The 25,263-nt window shown below is 35.1% G+C and overlaps 1 protein-coding gene across 3 annotated transcripts in view; it reads left to right on the top strand.

Moving 5' to 3' along the window:
- The first annotated feature begins 6,736 nt into the window (after nucleotides 1-6,736).
- The window catches only part of LOC124422141 (protein CBFA2T2), a 29,281-nt gene continuing 10,754 nt past the window's right edge, over nucleotides 6,737-25,263 (top strand). The window contains exons 1-5 of one of the 3 annotated variants that reach the window (XM_046958189.1): nucleotides 6,737-7,083; nucleotides 7,208-7,268; nucleotides 16,401-16,837; nucleotides 23,017-23,516; nucleotides 24,635-24,781. In XM_046958189.1, the coding sequence (XP_046814145.1) occupies nucleotides 7,071-7,083; nucleotides 7,208-7,268; nucleotides 16,401-16,837; nucleotides 23,017-23,516; nucleotides 24,635-24,781 (1,158 nt within the window). In that variant the 5' untranslated portion in view covers nucleotides 6,737-7,070. Of the gene's footprint in view, nucleotides 7,084-7,207; nucleotides 7,269-13,340; nucleotides 13,406-16,400; nucleotides 16,838-17,654; nucleotides 17,808-23,016; nucleotides 23,517-24,634; nucleotides 24,782-25,263 lie in introns of those variants that run through there. The other 2 variants (XM_046958190.1, XM_046958191.1) reach the window with 2 other exon arrangements.

The following is a 25,263-nucleotide window of genomic DNA, read 5'->3' as shown; positions in this document are numbered from 1 at the left end:
TAAATAGAAGAGAAAGAGAAATGCTTCGAGGAGACCACGAGGTTGTTTCCTTGTTTGCTGCAAACTTACGGATTGGTTGCATGATGATATGAAAATGTTATATACATATGTATGTTATAGATATATTTCTTCGTTATTATGATTATCTTTCTCATCTTTTCGATTTAATATTATTAATCGTGTTATTTCGAAAAGATAAGGAAAAAAAAAGAAATTGCATTATAAGATTTATTAAGTTTAATGAGATTTGTTGAGTTTAAGTAAAACATTCAATTTTTATAGAATTATTATTATCATTATTTTTTTACCATATTTTATATTAGCATATTAAAATATTCTATTTAGCATATTCTTCTCTTTTATCATATTATGTTTAATATATTATATTAGTAAGTAGTAGAACAAGAAAGAGAGAGAGAGAGAGAGAGAGAGAGAGAGAGAGAGAGAGAGAGAGAGAAAGGGAAAGAGATGCAGTCTTTACATGATTACAGAAAATTTCAATTTTAGGGACAAGTAAGAAGAGAGAAACAAAGAAAGAGAGATAATCATTGAATGATTACACGATTACAGAAAATTTCAATCTTAGGATCAGATAAAAAGAGAGAAAGAAAAAAATAAAGAGAGATAGAAAGAAAAAGAAAATGAAAAGATTTAAGGACCAAATGTTTATTTGTTGCGAACTTGCAGGAAGGTGTTAGCTTGACGAGGTGAAAATGGATATTTCTTCGTTGTTAAGATTATCTCTCTTATATCTTTTCTATATAATATTATTAATCTTCTATTAGATTTTTTTTATTAGTTCGATGAAATATTAGATTTTTTTAATTATAACATTTTTTTTAATTATACAATTTTTCAGATTCAATCCAAAGTTCAATCGATAAAATTAGATTTTAATGATATTATTATTATTATTATTATTATTATTATTATTATTATTATTATTATTATTATTATTTCATTTATTATCTTATATTGGTATGTTAATAGTTCAAAGATAATCATTAAATGGTCACAGAAGAGAAATTCAATTTCGGAGACAAGAAAGGTGTGTTCCTAAGATAGATCGGCCGAATTTCTTAGTGAGTTGCTGGGGTGCCGATGACGATTTATGCGAGTACAAAAGCGAGATATCCGTAAAAGCGCTGCAAAATCAACTGATATGCTCTTTCTCTCTTTCCCTTCCCCTGCCCCCTCTCTCTCTCTCTTTTGCTCACGATAGGAGTGACTTCGTGCTATTGACATCCGCTCCTCGTGGTATCGACATCCCGGTACAAGCTCGTGCCGAGAGCACGATTTCGCGTCACTTTCAGAGAGAGAGAGAGAGAGAGAAAGAGAGAGAAGGGGGTTGAAGGGGAGAGGGAGGGAGGTAGAGAGAAAGAGAGATAGAAAGAGAGAAGGTAGGGATGCTGTACACCGTGGCCACCGACGTTGTAATTTTCGCACTCGTGAAAATTACACCTACTATCACCGATAAGTCGTAAATTAGCAGTACATTCGATCCCGAGTTGACCATGTAAAACGGCCATTGGGATTCTCCTGCGATTGACGCCATCAACGGGCGAAAGTTACGACGAGAAGCGACCAAATAAATTGGAATTAGCCAGGAATCGGTCGGTCTCGTTAACATCGATGATCTCGATGATGTATGATGAAAATCCCGGTAAAATACATCGATTTGATTTTTTTTTTGTTTTTTTTTTCTACGGCAGAGTTTATATTCCGACAACTATTTCGTATTGATCAATCGTATGAAATCATTTTCGAATAGGAAAAATCATTTAATACGATAAGATATACTTAACACTGAGATTTAATATTTTTATGTTAAAAGAAAAATTTATATATATATATATATATATATATATATATATATTTATATATATATATATATATATATATATATATATATATAATCGAGGGTGTTGATATAATTCGAACGAATTAAGAAATTAGAAATTTACCATTGTTGAGAATTACAACCAAGTGAGTCGTAAATCGATAATAAAAGTATATAGACAAGTTGTATTTAATCGAAAGTTCAAAGCATATAATTTCGGAAGACGGAAGCCAAGAAGATTGTCTATACGTTTCACAACGAGAAGTCACGATTGTGTCGTGTAAATGAACTGAATCTTCTCTCTCTCTCTCTTTCTCTTCGACATTGCCGACAAATAGAGCTCCTAACCAAAACTTTGATTAGTTTCTGGACTAATTCGCGCTTCGTTATTAGTATATATATACACACATTTCTGATTGATTTGAATTTGCGAGGTACATATATATATGTCTACATATGTAGTAGTAATAGTAGTAATAGTAGTAATAGTAGTAGTAGTAGTAGTAGTAGTAGTAGTAGTAGTAGTAGTAGTAGTAATAGTAGTAGTAGTAGTAGTAGTAGTAGTAGTAGTAGTAGTAATAGTAGTAGTAGTAGTAGTAGTAGTAGTAGTAGTAGTAGTAGTAGTAGTAATAGTAGGAGCAATAGTACCAGCAGCAGTAGTAGTAATAATAGTAGGAGCAATAGTACCAGCAGCAGTAGTAGTAATAATAGTACGAGCTATAGTACCAACAGCAGTAGTAGTAATAATAATAGTACGAGCTATAGTACCAGCAGCAGTAGTAGTAATAATAATAGTACGAGTAATAGCAGCAGCAGTAGCAGCAATAGCAGCAATAGTAGTAATAGCAACAGCAGTAGCAGCAATAGTAGTAGTAGCAGCAGAAGTAACAGCAATAGCGGTAATAGTAGCAATAGCAGCAGAAGTAACAGCAATAGCAGCAATAGCAGTAATAGTAACTGCGGGTAATGGCAAATGATACCAGGCCGCAGATGGTAGCAGGTAACGATAAGTGATAGTAGGTAGTAGTAGATAGTAATAGTAATAACAATAACAACTATTACAAACTATATAAATAACCATAGACAACTACAAAACAACTAAAAATAACTATAACTAACAATTATAACAATTGCAACGAGGAAGATAAATGTAAAGATAATGATAACTATAACATTTTATTTTTATTTTTATAGATAATTTATATATGGATGGACATAAAAAAATTATGTATATATATATTTTTTTCTATTGCTCTCAATGAAAGACATATTCAACTGACTTTTAATTTATAATCATCCAACATAATATAATACCAAATATAATAATCTTTTTTTATTACAATATATATATATATTTTTTTATTTTGCTTTTGATAAAAAAAACTCAAGATTGGAAAAAGAAGATGTGTATGTATGTGTGTCACGTGTGCGTGCGCACACGTGCGCGTATGTGTAGGCATACATATACGTATATATGAAAAAAGAAAAAAGAAGAACGAAAGAAAAGAAGATCGGTGGGCTCGTAAACGAGAAAATCGAGAATCGAGAAGCGAGAATTTGGAATCTAGCTTGGTATCTACGAGTGTGCGTATGGCTATGACAGGAGCGTGACGAAGTGCTAATAATACGTACAACAATGGGACAGGGCCGGGCGTGCGCGCGCGCGCGCGTACGACCAACTGAATACATAGAAGGAGAGCTCGATGGAGGAATGTGCGACGATCTCGAGGAACGTGCCCTCACGGTACCAACAATACTCGCATAGATACCACCAATATTTCCCGAATTAATGAAATTATAAGTTCTTCATCTATAAAAATTTTAGTTCTATAACGCCATCTAACTTTAAATTTTATTACATTAAGTTTATTTATTGCTAATAAATTAGTTATATTTAGTATAGTATGAATATGCTATATTTAGTATAATATATTATGTAGTACAATATATTTAATTATTTAAAAGTGTGTAATTGAGTGATTTAATATATTTAATATATTATACAATATTCATATTTAATATAATATAGTTATATACTAATATAACTTATATCATACATATAAGTTTCAAATTATATTGGATTATTCATTTAATAATAATATCTATATTAACAATATTAGTATTTTTTTTTCTGTTTAATAAAAATTTCATAATTACTTATTGAGGAATCCAATATATATAATTGTTTTTAGGTAAAAAATGTAAGAAAAATTGAATAATCGAAAGTTAAACAAAAATAAAAGAAATCCATGATAACGCATAATAATCATACTCTAAATCGCAATATACAAACAATAACTATACAAATGTTCGCATAACGCCAAACTCACATTCTCGTCAGTAGTCACATTTCCAAAGGATAACGATGGTTCTTCGTAGGGGAAAACTAACGGAAGGAGTGTTGGAATGCGAGACAAAGATCAAGAGTGTAAGAGAGTGAGAGAGAGAAAGAGAGAGAGAGAGAGACAGAGAGAGACAGAGACAGAGACAGAGAGAAAGAGAGAGGTATAGAGAGAGAGAGATAGACAAAGGTGAATGTGTGCCCTCTCGCGAGGTGAGCCTGGATGCTGGGATAGAGGTAAGTATGGAGGATTGGGTGAGTTGGAAGGGTAGAAGGAGTATGAGTAAAAGAGAGATAGAGAGATAGACAGACAGAGAAAGAGAGAGAAAGAGAGAGAGAGAGAGAGAGGGAGCGAGAGAGAGAGAGAGAGAGAGAAAGACAGAAAGAGACAGAGAGGGAAGGAGAGAGATTGGGAGGGTGGTGAAAGCAAGCTATTTCTCAGCTTCAACAGCAGGGCTTTTCTTCGCGAGAATATATCGACACGTCAGGAACACACTGGCCCGTTTACAATATCCGCGTATAGGAGGCCGTGTGCGCGCCTATATTTTGACCATCTCTCGCGCGTCATCCGAAGGGTGCCGAGAACGTCGTCGATCGCGCCCTTGGATCCTTTCCTTATCACTTCCGATAACTGAAGAGAATGAAAGAAAGAAAGAAAGAAAAAATGAAAGAGGAAAGAAAAAATAAGGATGAAGTCACGAGTTTGTTTTCCACGACCTTTACTTTTCCCCAATGATATTGTCTTATTGAAAAGAAAAAGAAAAAGAAAGAAAAAAAGAAAGAAATCTTTTTGAAGTTTATATCGTACCATGACCTAGTAGAATAAGAAATGTAAGGGTCAATGAGATCACATGGTATTTTTTCTTTTTTTTTTTTAATTTTTCAATGATACGAATATAAAGAATGTGATATTGTTTTTTCGTGAAATATGACCTCTTTTAATATAACATTCTATTGCAATTCAAAAGTTACGATGATTTGTACAATTTTATGATCTTGTTATAGTTAATAAATCAATGTTGTAGCCTTATCAGATGTTTTGTTTTCGTTGAAAAGTGACAGATTTGAATTTTCAGCATTGGATTTGTTTCTTTGTAGAATGTTTTAAAAAATCTTTTCAAAGGGTTTAAATATTTTTGGAACATAGATATTCATTATGTGTATGCTTGATAGGATATTTTCGAATTGACGTGCATATATATATATATATATATATATATATATATATATATATATATATATACATACACACGTATAGCTATATGAGAAAGAAATAAAATAGAGAAAAATGTGCGAACCATTATAAAATTACATACCTAGTCAAGCTGACGTCTAATTCAGAAACACTTCGTGTGTTTCATTCACAGTACACAGAATCCACCTGTTCTTGTCCCAAGCGTTACACGCTATTGTACTGAAACCTCGAGCGCAGCAGCATCTACCAGTTTCCAGTCGAAAACTCTCGCGATCTCTGATTGTTCAACTTGAAAGCTTTTCGACGTATGTTAAAAAAAAAAAAAAAAAAAAAAAAGTAGAAGAAAATTAATTATTTTACAAAAAAGAACACGTTTATTAGTTTCAATATTTTTCATGGTAATTAGAAATAAATTATTAAATTATTAAATTATTATCAAATTAGAAAATTGTATATTTCGAATTACAATAAAATTTATCTATTCACAGGAGGAAAACGAACTTCGATAAATTTTCGTTGAGAATCATATCCCAAAATAGTTATCATAATCATAATCATAATTATAATTTACTCAAATGAAATATTTGTTAATGTTAATGATCGTTTATTCGGCCAAATGAAATTCTTTCGATTTTGTTTTCATTCTTATTCTTTTTTTCAAATTGCAAAAGATTCATTTATAAGAAAAACAATTTTCGATCAATCTTTTGTAAAAACTAAATCTTCTTTAAAAAAACGACCATAATCATAATAATAATCCAAAAAAAACAAAAATAAAAACAAATTGTCCGTATTAATCAATAATGACAATCGCTTGTTAAATCGAATAAAATTCTTTCGGAGTTTTATTCATTTTCAAATAGGAAAAAGTTTATGAGAATATCAATCCTCAATTAATCCACTTTAAAAACCAAGTTTCAGATCGACGATAATCATAATCATAATCCAACTAAATGAAAGGAAGTCCAGGAACGTAAATCAAAGCGGTGCGGACTGCTCGGTGAGAATTTCTATCACTATTTCGGTACAACGAGTTCCCCCTACGCGACATAGTATGTCTGGAAGCTAAAGAAGAAGAAGAAGAAGAAGAAGAAGAAGAAGAAGAAGAAGAAGAAGAAAAGAAGAAGAAGAAGAGGATGAAAAGGAAGAGGAGAAGAGAGGAGTGAAAAAAAGCAAAAGAAGAAGAAGAAATGTGTACCGCAGGTTAAGACCAGCCGGAGGTTCCCTGCTGGCAAACCATCTCTTTCTCTTCTTCTTCAGCCTCCCTCCATCACACCCTCACTCCGCCGCAATCCTTCCCTCCTCTTCCTTTGCCGCCACCACTTCGTCCTTTCAGTTCACCCGCGGAGACACTCAGTCGGCTACCGACAGCCGTGCGCGCATCACCTTTTGTCTTATTCGTTCGTGTTTTCATATTCAAATGAAATTTTAATCGTCGAAATAGAAATAGAAATAGAAAGATAAATATATATATATTCCCGACAAAAAAAAAAAGATTATTTTCTAATTTTTCATGGATATATAATATTATATATTGATTTTATCGAGTTTAATATCTAGGGTATTATCTTTTACGATTGAAAAAAAAAAAAAAGAACTGGGTTATTTGCTATTTCTATTCTCGAAATTAAATTTGAGACTGGTTAGTGCTATTTCAAAGAAAAGAAAAAATAAATACATAAATTAAGTGCATTATGAAGTACATCGGTGAGATAATCTGACTGTCCGATGATATTCAAGTGATTAACAATTACTCGAATTAGTGATTATTATTTTTTTTTATCTTTTATTTTTTGTTTTTGTTTTTTGCTTTCTATTTGATCTTGGAAAGAATTGCTGGATTTCTTGAAAACTTCAAAACTGACTCGGAAATCGCGCCGATCGAAGCACAGGTGAGAAATTTCTTTTTCTTTTTATATATATATATATATAATATATATATATATATATATATATTATATATATATATATATAATATATATATATATATATATATATATATATATGTACGTATATATGTATTAGGAGGATTGGAAAGAAATGTCGCTTTCTTAAATTAAATTAATAAATAAATTTTTAACAAATTTTTATTTTTAATCACAATCAAATATCGACATGCGCAGAAACGACATTACTTTCCGGTCCTCCTAATATATATATATATATATATATACATATATTCTTCTATCGATATAAAAGTAAATAAAGTTTTTGCGAGATAAATAAAGAAAAAGATGGAAAATAAGAAAAGGAAGAGAGAGAGAGAGAGAGAGAGAGGGAAGAGTAAATAAGATAAGATGAACGATAAGCAAAGGCCGAAAAATCATGTCCGTAGGCGTTTGCGCGCGCACACGCACGTGTCTCCTGACATCGCGGAAGAGAGAGAGAGAGAGAGAGAGAGATAAAGAGAAAGAAAAAGAGAAGGGAGACAGAAAATGAACTGATGGTAGAGCAAAAGAAAAAGAGAGAGACAGAGAGAATCAGAAAATTGCCCCGAAGGCAAAAAATAAACTGCAGTAAAAGAATTCTTGGGAACTTATGGTTTTCTTCAGAAAAAAATGAAAGAACAAGAAAAAAAATAGAAAGAAAGAAAGATAAGAGAAAAACTGTCAAATGCATTCTTTTGCAAGTTATTACGTTCCTCGAAGCATATGTATATTGCTTATTTTGGTTAATGAGAATGTTTGGTTATAGAGAAAATTTGTAGAATCTTTTCCTATCTCTCTTTCTCTCTCTCTCTCTTTCTCTCTCTTTCTCTCCCTCTCTCTATCTTTCTTTTTCTTTCTTTTTCTTTCTTTTTCTTTCTTTCTTTGATGAAAGATAACGTGAAAGGTCGATAAATATATTCAATAATATCTTGAGAGTATAAATGATGTAATTTAATTAGTACATGGTCGATAATAGTATGAATTAAATCGTAATGATATTTAGTTACTTTTATTTCACTTTATCTTTGTGCACGTATAAAGCGTTATTAAAATTGACTAACTTAATAACGAACCGCAAGAAACGCGTCAAGTACACATGCGCTTAGCTAGTAGTCGAACTGCCGTTAACGAGCTCTCGTAATGAGCTCGGGAGTTCGATTAAAAGTCACCAAATTTCGAGAAATGTGGAAAATTCCATATTTTAATGAACGTTCCATCTTATTTTTCAGATATAAAAAATATATATTAACGTTTAAAATTTATTTTGAAAAAGAAAAAAAAAAAAAAAGAAAAAAGTTAAAAAAAATACTCAAAGGTCTTTAAAAAACTATTCCAAAATATTTTTCAAACCCGATAACGTTATTTCCCGAAAGGGGAAAAACAATTTCAATGTAACAGATAGACATTTTTTTAGTTTGCTCATAAAATGATACGAGAAATACAGCTTTTAATCCTTGAATCGATCGTAGGTATTTAGAAAATGTCTTTTATGTCTGAATACGTCCATATGTGCGTATATATGTATACTTACATGTGTATATATATATATATATATATATATATATATATATATATATACGTTTGCGTGTATGTACAAATGTGTACCCGTATGTGTGTGCGTATATATGCGTTTATGTGTACGTTTGTGTACGTCTGCAAGAGTAAACGTAAGTGAGCGAGACACACGCGGGTTGGCGTTAGCGTGTTATACCAAAGTATTATATCGATTAACTGTTGGCAACAGAAGAGAGAGGCAGAGGAAAGCTTGTTGGAGGGTGGCATGGCTTTGGCTTTCCTATATTATTAATCTTTCTCTCTCTCCGTCCTCTTCTTCGCCTCTCTACCTCTTTCCTTTCCTTCCTTTTCTCTCTTTCTCTCTCTCTCTCTCTCTCCCTCTTTCTCTTTCGACCCAGTCAACCCCTCGGCAACCTCTGCACCCCACAGTCGGTGCTGCTGTCGGCTGAACCTGCCGTATATGCGTCCGTCGAGTCAGTCAGGTGTTGTGGGCAGCTTCCGTGGCTCAAAGAGAATCAAGAGTCACGACAGAGAGAAAGAGAGAGAGAGAGAGAGAGAGAGAGAGAGAGAGAGAGAGAGAGAGAAAGAAAAAGAGAGAGAGAGTTATGCTTCACTTCCTTTGTTTGGTACCTTCCGGTATCAGCCTGGTAAATACCGTTTGAATGTTTCGACTTTCTCTCTCTCTCTCTCTCTCTCTCTCTCTCTCTCTCTCTTTCTCTTTCTTTGTCTCTCTCTTTTCTTCTTTTCCACTCTCGTGATCGTCGACACGATTCGCCAGCGGTTTAAATCCAATTTTCAACAAACGAGAACAGGTTCCTACTGACTTTGTGCACAAAGTGTATGCCAAAGTAACAAGGGCTCAAATAGGACGATTGTTACTCGATTCTTTTTTTGTTGCTTTATAGATACAAATCCAAGCTCATTTTATTGTTGTATTACGAATTATAAATGAAGAAGAAGAAGAAGTAGAAGAAGAGGAAGAAGTTATTTGTAAATTTTCTGACGTCGACATAAAAAATTCTCGAGAAAGTTTTGTTTGCTGAAGTTTAACTGTTAGAAGAACGAGGAACTTCCTCAAGGAGGAAGAGGAGAGGAGGAGGAAATGGAAGAGAAGGTAGAAGAGGATAGACTCTCGTCGACGTATTGGAATAGTGTCACACGCATACTCAAACGTGTTTGAGCGTTTAACGAGCCTACACCTAGACGCGGCTAGATCCGACGATATTCACTGACACTGACGAACCGGCTGCAGTTTGAACGCACCTGCGCTCGCCATTCAATATTTCCACGAATATATTAAGTGCCGACTGATTGATTCCTCGAACAAAGGTGTTAATTAGACAAATGGTACTTTCTTTTCAATAGGAAGTTAGGAAAGTTTAAAAAAAAGAAAATAATAATAATAACAATAATAATAATATTGTAATTTCTGAGGAAAACAAATACATATAATTACAGATATTTAATTTATAAATTATTAATTAATATTAAATATTTATATCTACTAATCAAAACTTCATTACATATAACATTCATTATTCGATCATCGATTGATCATATTGATCAAAGTTTTAATATCTTCGTTCTATCGAATAGAAATCTTTGATCGATTTAAAGGGCCGTCGTTTCATTTAATATTCTCTATATAAACGCATGCGCATTATCTCCATGCGAGAACGCGTTAAATGATAGTGCGTTTAATAATATGGGTTTGCGTGAAACCGTCAGGAAAACCACGAAATCGTGTTCTCGGTGGTGCCACGACATGACGATGACAGGTACGTAGCTGGACTTGTCAGGTACTGCGCGCTTAAACGTCGGTGAAGGGAAGACTGGTCTAAATGCAATTAAGCGCAAAGCAATTTCATTCCCCCCCTTTACCCCTTCTCCTTCTCTTCGTCCTCCTCCCAAGCCCTCCTTTCACCTACCTTTCTCCGATCCTAACCCCGCCATTTATATCAGTGGATTTTCATTCGTTGAACATGTAAAAATCTTCTCTTCGAAAATTATAATAAAAGAGTATGAAAAAAAAAATAATGAAAAAAAAAGAAAAAGAAAGAAAAATGGTCTTTGAAAAGTTAAAAAAAAGTTGATTAAAATAACGACAAAAACTTGAATTGATTCGATTTGTTTAGCTATAAAAAAGTTTGTAGCATACAGGACATCGCCTGGCAGGCATGTCTTCTTCTTTCTTTTTTACTTTTTCATTTCTGAAGAATTTTTCTACGCATGAACGCTCAAACGCCAAGTCACCACCACCAACGCCGCCGCCAAGCCCACCGTGGACATAGAACGCGCGTAGAAAACGAAACGTAACCGCGTACCAGCCGGGAAACTGACGTTTCTGCGCATGACATCTTTGTAACGAGGCGAGCTTTAACATACGCATACCTATCTACCTACCTACCTACCTACCTACCTATCTATCTATCTATCTATCTCTACCTATGTATGTTTTATATATGTATGTACATATCTTTTATGTTAACAGCGTAATAGTTATGCGTTTAACCCCCAAAACCAAAAGTCGCTTTGCTTTCCGATACATTTTTCTTTATACCTCATGTCGATACTCAACGTATGTATATTACGAACGTGGGATTGACCCTTCGATTATTTCGCATTTCAATAAAAATTGGATAGACACATCAACGATTACTCGCTATCATCTATATAGATATACGAATTAATTTATTTAGTTTATATAATAAATCTAATATTATATTTTATATCTTTTGTAGATTAATATATAAATGATAAAAGTATTATTGCATTATTTTTCATATGATTCTATGACACTTGTCATTAGATACATCATATCATCTATATTATAATAATACTATATAATTAAATTATTATCATTTATAATATTTATATTATACGAATATTTATATTATACGACGAAATTATTATTATTTTAAATATCTATGCTATACGAATTCTGTAAGATCAAGTAAATATTATTAGAAAAATCTATACAAATCAATTTTAGTCGTCTTTCAATTATGAATTCATTTTTAATTAGTCTATCAAATTCAACAAAGATTTAACGATGTCTGTAGACTTTGAACGTCAACAGAATGACAAGATAAAAAGAAAAGAAAAAGGAAGAAAGTATATGAACTAGGCAAAAAAGAAAAAGATAGAAAGAAACGAGAAGACACATCGTAATCGGAACGCTGTCTATAAAGTCTCGATCGTGGTGGTTGACGGAAGGAGGTTCCGGGGGTAGTACTAGTGGTACTACTACTGGTACTTCTACCACCACTACAGCTACTACTACTATTACTACTACTACTGTTACTGCTGTTGCTATCGGTGAAGGTGGAGGTGAACTGGGGGTGGTAAAAGAGGAGAGAACGCATCATCGAACGGCGGTGCGAGCCGGGGCGACGCGCGGTGGCTGTGCGTGACATTTTTGTAATGAAACCAAGCTGAACGTACGTCGGTCTCTCGGCAGTCAGTACGGTAGACATCTGGCCTGCCTCTCGCTTGGCCGTTCTAATATTGGAAATTTCAGTACTCCTCCAACCTCTACCTCCACCTATAGTTCCACCTCCTGCTCTCTACCACCACCTTCGCTGGCAGTAGCAGCAGCAGCAGCAGCAGCAGCAGCAGCAGTAGCAAGCACTAGAACTAGTACTAGCACCACCACCACAACTACTACCACCTCCTCTTCCTCCTCCTCATCCTCCTCCTCCTTCAGGCGCCGTACCATGTGCGGGACATATGTATAAACATAAGCTCAGCACGACGCGATGCCCCGAAGCTCATTTCCTTCAAAAAGCGGAGTCGCACGATCGAACTGCGATTATTCCTTCCCCTACCACTTCATCTCCATCTTCTCCTCCCGTCACCCTGTTTCGTCTCTTTTGTCCTCGTACGAATTTATCTGAATCGCCGTAGGTACCTCATCAAATCGATATTTCTCTCTCGATATTAATTTTAAGTTATCGTTAAAAGTAAGTTGAACAAATGCAAGAGATGTTTTTTTTTTTAATTGATGTTTAAGAGTTATTTTAAAAGTTATAATAGAGCAGATGATGGAAAAGCGTAAAAATAATACTCGAAGGAATTTTCTTTTTCTTTTTACTGGATGAATTATAAAAAAAAAATTCGAAGGATAGTTGAAACTCGCTAACTCGAAGCTTGCCACGGGGTAAAACGAGCGCGGATTTCGAAGGATTTACGCGTTTCCATCTGGCCCTCGTTGTAAACTTCTCGTCGACGAGGAAGCACAGATCGTTTGTCGAGAGAAAGAGAGATAGATATACGGATAGATAGATAGATAGAGATAGACAGATAGAGCAAGAGAGAGAGAGAGAGAGAGAGAGAGAGAGAGAGAGAGAGAGAGAGAGAGAGAGAGAGCAAGCGGTATCGGCTCGCAACTTTGCGATGTGTATCTGTCTCTCTCTCTCTCTCTCTCTCTCTCTCTCTCTCTCTCTCTCTCTCTCTCTCCCTCTAACTCTTGGAAGCTTCTGGTTTTCTCCCTTACGATGAAAAGCCGAGAACACGCGCCTCATTCGCCGCGAGTTGCGTGAACGCGATGTATCTGTCGGAGCTTTAGCTGTTACGTGAAAAACAAAGTGAGTATTTTTAACTTCATTTCCAAGTTGACCGAACCTAGTGGGACACTCGAAAAGTATGGAGAAAAAAACAAACTTGCAAATCTTTTCATTTGTTACGTTTTAACGTACGAATGATTAGATCGCATATTTGAGAAAAACGAAGAAGTAAAGAAAAAAAGAAATCTAATATGTATCATAATATAATTAATAACTTATGAGAACATTAATGACAGACGTAAGAGATAAAAGATTGAAGAAGAAATGAAGGAGCTCTTCCTATTTCATGTTTTTGTTTGGCAAAGGGTTCAGAAAAAAATCAAATTCGACGGAATAGAAGGAAGAAAAACAAACGGACGGTAATAATAAAAAGAAGAAAAAAGAAAATTTGAAAGAGAGAAAAAGAGATAGATAGATAGATAGATAGATAGATAGATAGATAGATAGAGAGAGAGAGAGAGAGAGAGAGAGAGAGAGAAAGTGAGAGAGAAGGAGAGAGAGAAAGAGAGAAAGAGAGAGAGAAGCCTTCGCGCGAAAGGGTCGCAGCTGTGTGCGATTACGTGCGCGAGAGTCATGGATTTTCTACCGGTGGCACGTACCTATACACATCTATAGCATACAAACACACAGAGATATGTGTATAAGATCTACGCTAAAATACCTAGACTTATACGTGAGTGTATATATCACTTTTCACCAACTGTGTGTATGCTCTTGTTTGCTTAACTAAGCGTCTTAACGAATTGCCAGAGTGCGTCTCCAACCCTGATCGAGGGAAAGGCCAAAGCTCTACGGCTTTCATCAAGCTTCCTCCTCCAACCCCCTTTCATGAGAGTCGATCAATGGGGTGAACTTCGATATCCCGATCGTCACGTTTCTTCAAGACTTGCTTCTTCCATATTAATTTGAATGAGTTCATGATTAAAATACATTTATTAAGTAATTTCATGACAAAATGAGAAAGAAATTTTGATTATATATTTAACAGAGACAATTTTCATAATTGTCGTTACATATATTACAACGATGACCCTTTATGTACATATATATATATATATATATATATATATATATATATATATATATATAATCGTTCTACATAAAAGTCAATCAACCCAGGCCAAAATAATTATCGTTTGTACAACTGCAAAAGAAGATTTTCATGTGAAAATCAGATTTATATCTATTATACCAGGGAATTCGTAAATCAGTAGAAATTGAGGAATCGAGGAACGAGCCGTTGCTACGTCACGTCGAACCGCTAAATTCGTCCATTAAGCTTAGACGTCCGTGCAGATGTACAATGTACATAACAGATTGGCTTTATCGCAGCTGTACGGACGTAAAATAGGCGACGGAGATCGCAAACACAGTGTACGACACTTGTTCGCCCGATGACGAAGGAATGGCGGACATCTGTAACAACAGAAGACGATAGGCTCTACCCACGGTGATCAAAAATAATAACCATCTGTTACAATAAAAGTTGCGTGCACGTATTGTTCTAACGTAACGTGAATTCTTTCGGAGAAAAAAAATGTCAAATATGTACGCACACACGTGCGCGCGCACATGTGTGTGTGTGTGTGTGTGTGTGTGTGCATGCTTATCTGTGTGCACGTGTGGGAAAGAATGATGTTTTATTATCTGTATTTTACAGAAATTGATTTATGAGATCGTTCGACCAGAATCAGGTAACCAACATTATTACAGGATTAGGATTTATGACGATACTTTTAAGTAGGTATATAAATTTAGATATATAAGTATAATAAAATCAATAGTATTTTCCAACGTGATATATAATTTTGTAATTTCTTTCAATAACGATTTTTTGAAATTTTTGAAATGATCAAAATAAGAAGTATCGTCTTTTATCAAATGGTTAACAAACTTGCAGTATAAAATTCGAAGCGATTTGGCGATGCAATTTTCCAGTAAAAATTATGGCGAGCCATCAGAGAGACCGTTTCTTGGACGAAACGAAGGGCTCGTTTGCATTTCACGTTAATAACGAGACCATGTGGCACCGAAGGCAGTCTGCTGGCAGGGCTGCTGCGCGTCAATAAAATAAAATTCCACCGGTTCGGAGTGGTGCACCATGTGGATCTTAAAGATTACTTCCTGCTTTCCTTCCATTTAATTTTCTTTCCTTTAATGTTACTTCTTTCAACATAGCTAAGGAGAAATATTATATTATATATTAACCGAAAAAACAAATTTTCTTATTTCGTTTATCTTTTTCCTTATCGGAAGACTTCTTTCCCATCGATTATTTCAAATCATTCTCATTTTACTTTTCAACAGACGTATTTCTCCTATTAAATATCGACAATTTAGGTATTCAACAACGGGCCGACGAATCGTGACGGATCCCCCCGTTAGTTTTACGAACTAACGTCCGTCCAATTCCATTAAAACGGCCATCGGTATGCACGACGGGGTAACCCGTTGTCGAGCACGTAGACGAAATATGTGACCACCACTCGCGAAATGGAATCAATCAAATACGAATCGTGGTTACGATGACATAGATACACACACCTTCAGATTCCCCCTTTCGTTTAGTTTTTCGATCCTTTTTCAGTGGGTAGGCGAGGACGGCTGTGATTCGATTCTCTACGAGAATGAGTCTTCTCGCGAGAGAAATTTTCTCGTTTGTTAAAAAAGAAACGAACGAAAAAGATCTACTCGGTAAAGATATTATATAGATATATTTTTTCATTAACTGAAGAATTTTATCATAATATTCTTTGAATTCTACTTAACTCTTATATGTCAAAATTAAAAAACATATAATTTAATGTGTGATATACATATAATAATAACATTGAATCATTCATTAAAGAATTAATAATAATTGTATGTAATTAGGAGACAAGTCAATGAGATCGAAATTTTATTTCTATATAGCTATAAAATATTATGAAAAATTTGATAAATATAAACGAGTAAATGAAGAAATATTCAATGATCCCATTCGATTTTAATACGAAACGATAATATTTATCGTCAGGTTGAAAGGATCGAGTGGTACCGCTAGCATGAAAGTAGACGGTGGAGTGGCGAGTACGACGGTCCTTCAGAAAGTCAAGGTTAAGGAAGAGGCAAAGGAATGTTGCGGCTTTCAGCAGGTCTCAGCAACATCAGGGGGATCGAGTGGGACGAGCGTGGTCGTTGTCGTTTCGACGGTGACAGCGGCGTCGACGACCGTTATTGCAACGACATCCAGCAATTGCAATAGCAATGGTCTGACCACTGTGGGAATAGCAGCCACCATTGCGAGTACCTCTACAACCACCACTGTACCTACCACGTCCTCGACCTCGAATGCTCTTCAAACCTCTGCCATTATCTGCCATCCATCTACCCCGATAGCTGCTGTGGCCAGTAGTACGGCTCAGACACCTGAACCTTTGCCGGTAGACCTCGACCTCAAGAGTAAAAACAAGGGTGAGTCTAATGTTAACATCTCAGGTGAATCATGGAAAGAAAAAGCAAGTTATAAGTTTCGCGTAAATTCAGCTAGAGAAAGATATATACATCTTTTATATACACATATATAAGATATATATATATATATATATATATATATATATATATATATATAAGATATATAAGTTATATATATCTATGGAGTTTTACGAGAACGTCATCGATTCAAGTTCAATATTTTCTTATCGATGAATCTTATAAAATCTTGTTAGATGATATTATATGTTCCATGCAAACATTTATCTCTTTTATATTAAATTCAGATATATAGAGAAAAAAAGATAGATAGATAGAGAGAAAGAGAAAAAGAGAGAGAGAGAGAGAGAGAGAGAGAGAGAGAGAGAGAGAGAGAGAAAGATAATGTTACACAATCTGGAGTTTTGAAAGAAAATCAACAACTTAAATTCAATATTTTTCATCAATAAATTCGATAAAGTAGATAAATCTTACTAGACTATATTACAATATTTGTAAAGAATATTATTTATTATATATATATATAATAAATATATATAATAAGTATATATATATATATATATATATATATATATATATATATATATATATATACATATAGTAATATATAAATTCAGATAAACAGAGAAAGACAGAGAGATAATGATATACAGATTGGAGTTAGAAGAAAAAGTCAACGATTGAACTATTTCATATTTTATAAACGTATCCTGAAAAATATTTACAGAGTACAACGATGTCATATGATTTATGAAAAACTATTTTTATTTTCTTTTGTTTTTTTAATCTAAATCGTTAGATCGCTGCAAAAAGGGGTAGAAATAGAGGATAAACGTTCAAACAACTAGTCATCCGATGTATCCAGAAAGAGAATGGAAGAACAGAAGAGAGAAAAAGGACAGAGAGTATTTTCCACATTCCTCGTTCGCTGAAGAGAGCGTTGGGCTTAGCTGTGAGCGCGTCGTACATTAGTTCGGAATATTGCATGATGGTACCCGTATATTCAGTCCGCGGGTGTGCTCTCTCGCTCAAATCGTACATTTAGTACCGAACTGGTTATCTGGACGAGTGAGAGCCCGCAGCTACCTTGGAAATGGCTCAGGAAAAAAGCCTTTTCACTCTCTCTCTCTCTCTCTCTCTCTTTCTCTCTCTCTCTTCTCTCTCTTTCTCTCTCTTTCTATATCTCTTCTCTTGGCACATCAAAGTCCCGTCAACGCGGAATCATTCGCGGTTCGCGGCTCTCCTCACCCTTATTTCTCTATCCTTGTCTCTTTCTCTCCCTCATCTTCTCCCTCTCTCTTTCTTTCTCTCTCTCTCTCTCTCTTTCTCTCTCTTTCTCTCGCTCTTCCTATTTATTCATACGCCGAATCTACGAAAAAATTGTCCTTTTTGTCATTCAAATGCGATAACATTTTTATAACCAAAAAAAAATTCATTTTCCAAATGAATCGATCTCTTTTTAAAAGTTTCGATTATATTTGACTTATCATATTGTTTTTTATACTATATCATTTTATTCCAATTAATTTTACAAATGTAATTCTATTGATTAATTCTAGTAATTTTATCAACGAATTTTACTGCATTTCCCGTTAAGAGTCATTAATATTAATAGTTTTTCATTATTTTTTGAACGAATATTTTTTTTTCTTTCTTTCTTTTTTTATGTTGACGAGTCTACTGCCGGACACACAACTACCACCTCATCCGCGACGTCGTCCAAAGAGACGCTAATCTGACGGGCTGACGCGAATATTTTTTTTCGGCGTGCGTGCGTCCGGAGGTCGCGTCGTGTCGCATGACACGATAAATCTCTCGATCCGGACGAGAAACGTACGGGATTAAACTCTCGTGCATGCGAAAAAAGGAGATAAAATTTTTATTTCCGTCGCTACGCCGATGCAATTCCTTCGTTTCTATTTTTTTTTTTTTTTATTTCATATTCTTGTATTTTGTTTTCATTCTATTTATCTTGGCCACCAACGAAATATTGCTTTTACGAAAACGAAAGCTCTACCCTGTCGTCGCGAGATTTTCCCAAAAAAGAAATATTTTTTTCGAAAGACGCATCATTTTATATAAATTGTTATTTTTACAAAATATATTGTTGAAACACGTTACGAACTTCGGATGTGAAGTAACAATTAATTTTCTTTTATATATTTTATTAATTTAAAAAAGAATTATACTTATGAATTTGTTGCTAGTATAGTTATACTATTATTACTGTACTATAACTATACTGTACTAATACATACTATACTATAATATAAAAATACCTAAATGTAATTCTAGTATAATATAGTATAATATAATTATAGTACAATATAGTATATAATAATAACAGTGCATATGATGAGATATTAATTTAAATAATACTATAACTTTCCAATAATAGAAATTTATTAGTGAATGCGGATAAAAAAAAAAAATTGAATAAAATTTAAAAAGTTTCTACGACAAAAATAGAAAAGATATATCCCCTCCATGTTTCAAGAAAAAAGAAAAGAAAAAAAAAAGGCTAAATCGATCGATTTATCAAATTGGACATCCCTTCCTATTTGAACCGTCAAGCTCTCTCCGAAAGTGCACATTTCGTAGGTTCGATCGCGAGAAATGGACTTGGATGCATCCGTTTTGAAATCCTTCGAGTGGATATGGCAGGAACGCGGGCGAGAATCCGGTGTGTATTCGTTCTCCTTGAGTGAGGAGGTGCAACGCGTATGTTTACATACGTATACACATATACACATACACATATACACATACACATATACACATACACATATACACATACACATATAAACATACATCGTGTTAGCTGAAAGAGAGAAAGGAGAGAGAGAGAAACGAGATGGGAGAGAAAGGAGACAGAGAATCACGATCACAGGATGTTCCTCTCTTTCTCTTCCTCTCTCTCTCTCTTTCTCTCTCTCTCTCTCTCTCTCTCTCTCTCTCCTTCGTTTTGTAAGAGCGAGAGGATAGCGAAACTCCTGCAAGCAGTCAGTCAAGCCGGTTGGCTCTGGCCCGGTGTGTTGGTTAGGTCGCTTCGTGCGCTGCCTGACTGCCTGGTCCAGACGCGATAAGGCACGTCCGACACTTCCACCGGGATTCTGCTCCAGGCTGATATCATATCCGGTACACCGTCGGCATTCCCGGTTCGCCGCCGTTCGAGGTATTTTGCGATAGTCGCCCTACCACGACGCTGCCACCGCTCGTTTTCCCTGGATATGCTTATGACGTTGAAAGAGAGAGAGAGAAAGAGAAAGAGAGAGAGAGAGAGAGAGACCGGAGACGAGTTCAGTCTCTCTCTTTTTTCCTCTTTCTTTCTTTTTCAAGTCGAGAACACGTTCGTTTTTTTTTCAACGAACTAACGTTCGATGCTCTCTATCTCCTTTACCTCGACAAGCTCTGCTTTTCTTAAATTTCCAAGGATAAGTACGTTAAGGATTATTAAAAATTTGTTTTTATTTGAGATTGTTTTTCTTCTTTTCTTTTTTTCTTTTTTTTTTCTTGGTATGAAGATTATATACGACTAGAAAAAAAGAAAAAAAAGAAATTCTACTTTAACGGATTAAAAATTGTCAACGTGTAAGATTCAAATTTGTTGATATGAGTAAATAAGAAAAAATTAAAAAATAGAAATCTAATGGAATCTATCAGAAAAATGAAAAATAGAAAGAGTAGAATCCAACAGGAAAGAAAAGTAAAAATAGTAGAGAGTAGATGGTATGATGGAAGCGGTGAGGGGTGAAAGGGAGAAGAAGAAAAAAGGACGAAGAAGAATTAGAAACAAGGAAGAGGAAGCAAGTAAGCAAGCAAGCAAGCAAGCAAGTAAGGAAGGAAGGAAGGAAGGAAGGAAGGAAGGAATTGCGATCAAAGCCATCTGTTGCATTGTCCCGGCAATTAGGAGGCGACAGCTGAGTCTCACCGTACTTACTTCCAGCAGAGATTCTCAGCCAGGTGGCACACGTGCGCCCTATCGATCACAAACGAAGTCAAAGATATGAAAAAGGGAGGGAGGAGAGGCGAAAGTGAGGGTAAACGAAACTCGGTTGCTTTGTCGGCTTTCTCGTCTAACAAAAGGTGATCCTTCGATTTCACACGAATTGTTTTGGCTAAGTCCGACCAGATCTCTCCAGAATCTCAACGATATTTGAGAATCGTTATGATGTTGAGAACCTCTGCCGGAAGTAACAGCTGGCCGAAGGGATAGTAACATCAGCAGCAGCAGCAGCAGCAGCAGCAGCAGCAGCAGCAGCAGTAGCAGCAGCAGTAGCAGCAACAGTACTAGTAGCAGCAGCAGCAGCAGTACCATTACCGTCACCTCACTGGATAGCTTCCCTGAAATTCATATATTCGCCGTATGGAGAGAAGACGAACGACGAGCCTGCGCAACGAGCGACGACCTCGAGAAAGGACCCTGTCTGAAGAATTTAGGGCGAGGATGTTATGAATGGGGATGGTGGTACGTTGGGCATAGATGGAATCACAGAACTCGACAAATCTTGATAAAAAAATTTTGAACATTCATATTTGAACAAAATAAATTTAAATTTGCAATATAATGTTTCATCTTACTTACGGGATAACCACACTTAAGCTAGACAACAGGCTAAAAATGAGTCGTTTAATATATCATGATTTTTGTAAGATAGAGTAAAACGTTGCAGTCATATAGATTGCAAGCAATGAAAAAGAAGGCAGTACATGGTCGATTCCATGAAGAAATCTTGAATCTCTCTTTGTTATCTGACATCGTTCCAAGAGTATTTTTATGAATCATCTCTCTAGGGATCCCTTAATCGCAGACATTAATCAACCTCATTTACGTACATCCACTTCCATTAAAGTTATGCGCTATGTTGATCACAAGTACTACGTTTCTAGAAAAGAGATTGGAGAAAATAAAAAGAAAAAGAGAGAACGAGAGAGAGAGAGAGAGAGAGAATGAGGGAGGAGGGATCTGAGAGGTTGTGCACCTTGCACCCGTCATATCGCATAAGCTGTACGTAGTTTAGTTTCCCGAGAGTTCAGGTACAGGTAATTACCTACCGGCTACCGGCGTCAGGTGGTAGTGACACGTTAGCGCTAAAGCTCTCTCCTTTTACTCGTTCAAATATGGTTCCTCCCTGGACTCACCTACGATTACGTTCTCACGTATCTACCACGTAGAAAATATCGAAGGAACTATACCGAAAGGCTAAATCAATTTTCTTTGAGAAAAGAAAAAAAAGAAGAAATAAATAATGGTTAAATAGGGGAAGTAATATTCACAATGAAGTATATGAATATTACTGTCTTCTTTCATCCAACACATTGGAAAATTGTAGAAATCAGAGAAGACATTGACAAAGTTGAAACGGAGTAACATCGAGATCAGCCATTTTTCTCCGACTTAACGCTTCTGCGTTTGTCAGTGATGTGCTACGAAGAAAATAGACGAGGAGAAGAAAGAGATAGAGGAGAAAGAAGGAAAAGAGGAAGAGAAGGAGGATGATGATGATGAGGAGGAGGTGGAGAACGTCGGTATGCACGGCTGTAACGTTTCGTTATCGGCCGTCGCTGCCGTCGTTTTGCCACGCATGCCACGAGGCCGGAGGCATTCTAGGAGATAACGTGCGGAACATAGAATGGGAGCAAGACAAGGTGGATGACACGGCCCGTAATTGCATGTTATCCGCTGCACCCACGCGACCGAGAACGAAGGACTCCCCTCACATGCATATACACACATAAACATGCATATATGTATATAGAATTATATATACATATATATAGATGCATCCACGTCTCGTCTCGTCTCGACTCGTCTCGCCTTGAGCACGTGTTCTAAAATATTCCCCAATGAGGATTCTCATCCTACTTGTCTTTCGTATTTCTCTACTACGCGTACTTTTAGCGTATCTCATGTTGGATGCGACGGATCACAACATGACATTTTTTAATAATTAAGTATTTCAATATATGTTAGATAGATTTATTAGATAATTATAGTTTCCTTATAATCTTGTCTCATTACAAAAGAAATAATAAAAAAAAAAGAAAAAAGAGAACAGTTAGGATAGATGCATAGTTAGTCTTATACCAATGTCGCTGATGTCGCGTTATTCAAAAGCAACAGGCATTACGTGAGAACGGAGAAAAGACTTTCATTTCAGTGAGTCCTACCAGCAGAGATAAAACAACGAGGGAAGAGAATAATCATCTTGAGGCACTCTCACCGTCTTCTCAACATCATCAAAGACATGGCTTGTCAACTACCAACACACCCCAGACTCAAACCAATGGCTCTCGATCAGAGTACAAAGGTCAGTTGGGTTGCTCTAGGTCATCGGACAACGATAGTCCCATGTCTTCGCATCCTCTCAAACCTGATCTTGAAGAATCCACTGGAGGAACGTCAACCGGAACATCAGCTAGTTCGACCTCTACTGTTCCTACCGTTACTGCCTCTACCACAGGTGGACCTTCAGCCACCTGCAGAAATGAGGAACAGGTCGAGGCCAATCCACTTCTGTCAAATGGCGTCAGGTGTATCACTGGGGTCTTTGCTGGTCATGGAAAACTTAAAAGGCTACTTGGTACACTCGTACAATTTGCAACTGATATATCAGCCGACACTGGAGACACTGTACGGACCTTGGTACTTGCTCTTTTGGTACGTATGTACATATATGTATATATATATATATATATATATATCTTTTTATCATTCCTTCCTGATGTACATACTTCAAGTGGAAGATAAATAATTCAAAATTCATAAGTCGAATATCATCATCTTTTCTATTTTTCTTTCGTATGAATTTATAAAGACTGATCATTCTTCTTAATTATACCGTCCATGGTAACACTATAGACAGGGAACTCTTTGATATGCCTTACTAAGTACACATTTGCAAGCATCATCTTGCACTCGTTGCAATCATCTAACGTAGCGCTAAATCAACATACGCGTATCTACCAACTGACGAGGATGACCATAGAAAACGTATAGAATGGACCGACGCTGCTGCAATACTGCTAGTGCCAGTGTTGCTGCTGCAGAAACACCTAAGTGCATCCTTAAGACGAGTTTGAACATGTGCGAGAGGAACGAAAAGAGAGATGGCACTCGTCCCGAACGTTTCATCAATTTTCAATTCGAAAGTACTAATCCTACGAATATTTAAGCATTATAAATGAGTCCTTGTTATCCGATGATTTATATATTCCATTTCGATTAGGTATATTTTATTTAACAAATCGCTTGTAATGGACTCGTTTGTATTACAATAGAATTTAATAATATTTTTATAAATTAATATTTTTATAAATTAACGAATACAAAAATTAAGTTGAAAATTTATCTATCTATTATTCGAAATTTCTCAAAAATATATTTGTTATCTAAAAAAAATTTGATCGAAGAAAAAATAAAAAAAATTAATAAAATACTTTTCATGTAAATTGTTAAATCTTTTGTCGGGGAATTGCGCCTAACGCAAAACGAGGACAATCGATGGTCGACATATCGCTAAGCCGATTGTAAATATTTAAAGTACCTACATAATGTATGAACGTTCGAGCACGGAGGCTGCATGCGATTCTGGAAACGTGACATCTGGTAACCGTGCGTGACGGCATAGCGATCGCAGCACGTGATCAACGTAAGATCAAAACTGTGGATTGAATTGATTGATAAATAGTAAAAAGATAATGGATAAATTTAATCCTTCCTATTTAGATCCCTCTAATCTTATATATTTATTTTTTCTTTTATTTTTTACATTACAGAGTGGTACTATGACTGCCGAAGAATTTCACTCTGCTTTGCAAGAAGCTACGAACTTTCCATTGAGGGGATTCGTTTTGCCATATTTGAAACATACTTTACCATCTTTACAAAGGGATTTGAATACGGCTGCTAGAGCTGGTAACCAGGTGAGTATCTATAATTAATTTTTTTTTAGAAGATATGTTATTCAAAATTAAAAATTAATAAAAAAATATTTATATTATTTATTATTAACAAATTTAAAACGAATAAGATAGATATTTCTTTTTTATTAATTGTTAATTTACTAAGATATATATAAATTTTTTTTTATTATATATATATATATTTCTTAAATTAAATTTTTAAAAAATTAAAAGATAAAATAATATAAGAGATATAATACATTGTAAGATATATATATATATATATATATATATATATATATATATATTGATTTTAAAATTTTTGCTAAGATTAAATATATATACCTACATAATATTAATAATAAAAAAGTGAAAAATAAATAAGCATTAGCAAGTTCTTCTTAATACAACTCGACAAATTATACGAAACATTGTAATTCACGAATACAAGTAAGCTCTCTTTTAGCTTCGAGTTAGCGCGAGACATCGTTAGAAGAACATAC

Source organism: Vespa crabro, chromosome 2, assembly GCF_910589235.1.
Source record: "Vespa crabro chromosome 2, iyVesCrab1.2, whole genome shotgun sequence".
Taxonomy (NCBI): domain Eukaryota; kingdom Metazoa; phylum Arthropoda; class Insecta; order Hymenoptera; family Vespidae; genus Vespa; species Vespa crabro.
The sequence above is the reverse complement of the archived record's forward strand: the minus strand, read 5'-3'. Positions and strand labels throughout refer to the sequence as shown.